This window comes from Trichomycterus rosablanca, chromosome 19 (assembly GCF_030014385.1).
Source record: "Trichomycterus rosablanca isolate fTriRos1 chromosome 19, fTriRos1.hap1, whole genome shotgun sequence".
Classification (NCBI taxonomy): domain Eukaryota; kingdom Metazoa; phylum Chordata; class Actinopteri; order Siluriformes; family Trichomycteridae; genus Trichomycterus; species Trichomycterus rosablanca.
The window spans coordinates 26,369,412-26,375,641 of record NC_086006.1 but is presented as its reverse complement, the minus strand read 5'-3'; the positions used below and the strand labels follow the sequence as shown (position 1 = coordinate 26,375,641).

The window sequence follows — 6,230 nt, the reverse complement described above, 5'->3', positions numbered from 1 at the left end:
ACTAATAAAACAATAAATAACATTACTGTTGTTATCTTATGGTTACTGTTATTATTTTACTAGTATTATTATTATTATCCAGTAACGTGCATATAATCATACACACAAGAGCTTCAGTTACTGTTCACATCAAATCTATCTACAATCAGATGATTAATTTATCTTATTTGGGCCTCAGAATAACTAACCTTAATTTTATCTATTTAAATCCAATGTGCTTTTACCTCCAGATAGTTTCATGCTCATGTTTTATATGTTCTGCATATCAGAGCTTTTATAACATCAAACTAATCAAACCTGATCAGTGTTTTTATTAATATTAATTATTATTATTATTATTTACTGCAGATCTACGGATCTGTGTTTTCTAACGCGACCCGCCTGCAAACATACAAGTTAAATATAATAAATAAATGAATTAATGTGGTATTTTCAGCATCTCGGAACTTTTGCTTGGTTTTATTTAAGACTCAGTATTAAACATGATGCGGTTTATAGGAGGGCGTGTGATTGTATGACGCCATTATCAGGAGACGCTCCTGTCGGACTGCAGGTTTGTTTATGTTAGAGAATAAAACAGTAAAATGCAACACATGTATTATTTTAATATTTTTCTTTTAACTTGAGATTTATATGCATGTACAGTCACTAATAAATTACATTAATAATAAAGGAATGGCGCAAATAAAAGAGGAAAACCAGGAAATCAGTTTAATGGAGCAGTTTGTCAAAGTGAAAGAAGAAAAAGAGGATGTAAATAAAGGTAAATGTTGGTATTTTATGGTTTCTTTTTGTGTTTGTTGGGGTGCAGATATTTTTGTACCAGAAAACAGCAGATGTTAAATGATTTCTTACAGGTCTGCACATCAGTCTGACACTGCAGCAGCTGGACTGATGTTTATAAAATCCTGCATTTCAGACTCATTTATTTCATAATAAAAATAGCCAAAGTGTAACAATAGATTCAGATCTGCTGCTGATTTAACCTGAGCCGGACTTTATTAGGTAGGATTAGTTGGTGGCTAAGTGGGTAGCGCTGTCGCCTCACAGCAAGAAGGTCCTGGGTTCGATCCCCAGGTGGGGCGGTCAGGGTCCTTTCTGTGTGGAGTTTGCATGTTCTCCCCTCCGGGAGCTCCGGTTTCCTCCCACAGTCCAAAAACATGCAGCCGGGCTAACTGGAGACACTGAATTGTCCTATAGGTACCTGGCCACTAGGATGCATAAACCAGTGCATTGTAGTGCCGGTCCCAAGCCCGGATAAATAGGGAGGGTCGTGTAAGGAAGGGCATCCGGCATAAAAACTGTGCCAAATCAATAATGCGGATCACGATCCGCCGGCGACCCCTAACAGGAGCAGCCGAGGAAATAGATAGAGTTGGTGTTGGAAAATGAACCTCTGGTTTGCAGGGTTATGGGTTCAAAACACAATGGACCACACAGACACAGGGGAACATGTAAACTACACACAGGGGTGGCACAGTGGCTCAGTGGGTAGCACTGTCACCCCACAGCAAGAAGGTCCTGGGTTTGATTCCTAGGTGGTGCAGTCCGTGTCCTTTCTGTATGGTGGATTGACTTAGGATTGATTGACTTAAGGATTTGATGCATATCAATTGTGTCTAATTGTGTCTGAGGGCCAATACACAGAAATATTCATTTCAAACAACAGAACAGCATGGATGGTGCTGTTTTAATCAGATTATTTATTTTCTTCCATTAGGATTTATGAAAGTCCTGATCAAATCTGAGGAGGAATGTGAAGAAGAGAGTAATGAATCCCGTTATGAGCAGCAGAAACAGGAGTACAATGGAAGACAGCGACAGGGCCTCCTCTGTGAGCGAAGCTCTTCTCTGAAAACACACCAAAGAATTCCTACTGGAACAAAACCTTTTCACTGCTTTCATAGTGGCAAGAGTTTCAAACATGCAAGGAACCTGAAGGATCACCTGTGGATTCATACTAGAGAAAAACTGTATCAGTGCGAACACTGCGAGAGGAAATTCTCCCACGTACGACATTTCCAGGAACACCAGCGCGTTCACACTGGACAAAAATCATATCAGTGCAATCAGTGTGGGAAGCGATTCTCATACACACGAGGCTTGAAAAGACATCAAGGGATTCACACTGGAGAAAAACCACATCAGTGCGGTCTGTGTGGGAAGAGATTCAGACTGGTGCAGATTTTAAAAAAGCACCAATTAACCCATACTGTAGATAAAACTCATCACTGCTCTCAGTATGGGAAGAGTTCAGGTCAAACCGGAACCTTACAGCAGATCGTTCTGAATGACAAAAAGCAATACCTCTGTGCTTACTGCGGCAAGAGTTTCGGACATGAAGGCAACCTAAGAACTCACGAGAGAGCTCATACCGGAGAAAAACCTCATCAGTGCAGCCTGTGCGGGAGAAAATTCTCTCATATCAGCCATTTTAAGGAGCACCAGAGAGTCCACACCGGAGAAAAACCTTATCAGTGCGGCCAGTGTGGGAAGAGGTTCCCGTACGCGCGAGGGTTGAGAAGACACGAGCAGACCCACACTGGAGAGAAACTCTTTCAATGCTTTCAGTGTAAGAAGTGTTTCACACAGGAGGTAAACTTGAAAATCCACCAGCGCATTCACACCGGAGAGAAACCATACAAATGCTCGTACTGCGTGAAGACTTTCTCAAACACGAGAGCTTTGAAATACCATGAGCGGATTCATACTGGTGAAAAACCATATAAGTGCTCCGAGTGTGAGAAGGAATTCAGACTCGGACAGTCTTTAAAAAGACACCAGAGAACTCACACTGGAGAGAAACCGTACCACTGCGGTCAGTGCGAGAGGAGATTCGCCAACAACCGATCCCTAAAAAGGCACCAGAGTACTCATACCTGACAGTACTGCTGAACTCAGGGTGGGACCGGACAGAGATCTTGCAGCTAACAAAATAAAAAGTTGCATAGAAAGGTTAGATCAAGAGGGAACATCAGAGAAGATCTTCCTTTGTAGCTTTAATATCATCCACTTTTCTGGAATGCATTTTTACAAGACTTTGGAGTGTGTCCATCTGTGCCCATGTAGTCAATAGAGTCAGTGAGGTCAGGCTCTGGTGTTGGAAGAGAAGGTCTGCATTCCAAGTTGAGCTGGGTTGATACCAGGGTTTTGTGTAGGCAATATTGTGTAATATTTGGAAAATAAATGCATTCATATTGGATTAAATGAGTGAATTGTGTTGTTTTCGTTCTCTATTGTACTGTGTATGAATTAGGCAAGTCTACATTAACTAGTTAGCTACAGTTAACCTGCAAGGAATTAGCGGTAAAACCAGACGCACCATGACCCTGACCAGGATAAGCGGTGAGACAAGCCACCTTGCGTCGCAACATACAGAAGCTGAAGGCCCTACTGATAATTTCCTGATACCGGGAACCACAGGACTCCTTCAGTTATCTTCTAGAGTTCATGGCTGTGGTAGGTCTGAGCTCTTCTGACAGAATATTTGGTGGATGGTTCTAATTTGGGTCTGTCGCCTCACAGCAAGAACATCCTGGGTTCAGTTCCCAGGTGGAGCGATCTGGGTCCTTTCTGTGTGGAGTTTGCATGTTCTCCCCGTGTCTGTGTGGGTTTCCTCCACGTGCTCCGGTTTCCTCCCACAGTACAAAGACGTGCAAGTGAGGTTAATTGGAGATACAAAATTGCACCTAGGTGTAAATGTGTGTATGTGTGTGTGGCCTGTAATCTTACTGCGACCCTGACCAGGATGGAGAGCACTTTCGGTTACTTTCGCTTTAAGGGGCGGAGCTTAAGTACTAAGCGCCTCTCTGTGCTGAAATAAGGTGGGTTTTGATGTGTGGATTGTAAAACGAAACAAACTGTTACTCTGTGCAGGTACAAATATGGGTAGTAAAAAAAAGGTAACATCTGATATTTTATACATTAAATACACAAATACTTTTGGTTAAGTGAAGTCACCAGCTTTTTCATTTAAGTAATTTATTACTGTATTTACACAGTTGCAACACTGCACAGTTTATTATTTTATTAAAATTACTTCATAACTGCTTCATTCACTTTAATGTTAAAATTGTAGTTTCTGTTTTTTCTTGATATGATATGGACTTGAATCTGTGTACAGGTGCTGATCACCAAAACTAGGAACAACCAAATGGATCAAATAAAAAGAAAATCAGGAATTCAGTTTAATGGATAAGTTAGTAGAAATAAAAGTAGAAAAAGAAGATGGAGAGGAAGAAAAAGAAGAAATGGTAGATAATAAAAATGGTGAGGTTTCTTCTTTTTCTTTCTCTTTTGAGCTCATGGAATGGAAGTTTTTAGTTGTAAATGATTACCATTTAGCAGACACTTTTATTCAAAGTGACTTTGACAGTATACTGTCTGAGCAATTGAGGGTTAAGGGTCTTGCTCAAGGACCCAACAGGACCAACCTGGCATTGGTGGGGCTTAAACCAGCAACCTTTTGATTAATAGGCTACAACTGATTATACAACTGATTATTCTCTCCACTTTTTCTCCCTTTTAGCGCGTCCAATTGCCCGATTGCGTAACGCTTCCTTTCCATCATTCCGATCCCCACTCTGATTGAGGAGAACGAAGCTAACCCACACCCTCTCCGACACGTGGGCAGCAGCTGTATGCATTTTGTCACCTACACTTTGACGAGTGCAATGCAGATCAGCACAGTGTACGGAGAGACACACCCTGACAGCACTCCCTTCCCGTCTCTGTGCAGGCGCCATCAATCAGCCAGCAGAGGTCGTAATTGCATTAGTTATTAGAGAGACCCCATCCGGCTTAATCCCACCCCTATCTGAACAACAGACCAATCGTTGTTCATTCGATTGCTCAGCCCAGCCGGTAGGCAGAGCTGATACTCGATACGATGTATTCCAGATCCCAGCTCTGGTGTTCAGCGTGTGTTTTTACCGCTGCACCACCTGAGCGGCCGTGGTCAATATTTTTAAACAGAACTAATCGTTATTAGTTAACAGCCGAGCCTAATTTATAATCATTTAATAAAATGTAATTAATCACATCACTGTGATTCATGTCAACCCAGCAGACACACAACCGTCAACTATTCATTTTCATTTTATCTGCTTTATCCTGGTCAGGGTTGGCCATATAGTGTATATTATCTTTTTAGTGTGTTTTAGTAATTAACAAAATACTGTATATTGCCTTCAAATCAGCTCTAGCCTTTTGTTAGCCTCGTGTCCTTCATCTCAGCCTTTTGCCTTTTATTACAACTTAAACATACTACACAGCTCAGTACTGGCTGGTTTCTTTCTGTAAGTTTGTATTGCTCACAGCTTTATGGCTGACCTGACCTTGTAGAACGTGTTGGCAGGAGGATTTAAACAGGGTACATAATGTGTTGCAATAATTGAATAATTGTTTTAATAGGTTTTCTAAAAGTCCTGATAAAATCTAAAGATGATTGTGGAGAGGAGAGTGAGAAATACAATAATCAGCACAAACAGGAATATCAGTGTCTCCACTGTGGGAAATGCTTCATGTTAAGTTCTCAGCTGAAAAGACACCAGAAGATTCATACTGGAGAAAAACCGCAATGTTGCTCAGAATTGTGGGAAGAGCTTCACACATTCAGGAAACTTAAAAACTCACCAGAGGATCCATATAGGAGAAAAACCTTATACATGCTCAGAGTGTGGGAAGAGTTTTACACTTGCTGGGAACTTGAAAAAAAATCAGATAATCCACACAGGAAAAGTTGGGACAGCATGGACAATTCAAATAATAAAAAACACAGAGTTTCCTACATTTACTTTGACTTTTATTTGATGTCAGACAGGATGAACCTGAGATATTTCATGTTTTATCATGTTTAATATTTCCACATTGCAGAGCAAATATAAGAGTTTCAAATACTTTTGTAAATGAAAAACGGACGGCACGGTCGGTAGCACGGTCGCCTTACAGCAAAAAGGTCCTGGGTGTCTGTGTGGGTTTCCTCCGGGAGCTCCGGTTTCCTCCCACAGTCCAAAGACATGCAAGTGAGGTGAATTAGAGACACTAAATTGTCCATGATTGTGTTTGATATTAACAGTCACAGTGACGTTGAAATTAATAAATAAATGAAAAACATTAGATCATCTAGAAATTTTTATTGTAATCTGGAACTTATTTACAGTCTTAATAATGGTTGTAATGAAAATAAGATTTGATTGAGTTTTCTCACACACTGTTCCTTATGTATTATT

General features: G+C 40.7%; 1 protein-coding gene across 1 annotated transcript; it reads left to right on the top strand.

The window, feature by feature from the left end:
- Positions 1 to 1,725: 1,725 nt before the first annotated feature.
- LOC134333936 (zinc finger protein 235-like) lies at positions 1,726 to 2,883 on the top strand. The gene has a single exon (XM_063016103.1). The coding sequence runs from the start codon at positions 1,726 to 1,728 to the stop codon at positions 2,881 to 2,883; it is 1,158 nt and encodes a 385-aa protein (XP_062872173.1).
- The last annotated feature ends 3,347 nt before the right edge of the window (positions 2,884 to 6,230 follow it).

Bases quoted from the DNA above. Each gene is read 5' to 3' on its own strand.
- LOC134333936 (XM_063016103.1), top strand. From the start codon at position 1,726: ATGAAAGTCCTGATCAAATCTGAGGAGGAATGTGAAGAAGAGAGTAAT.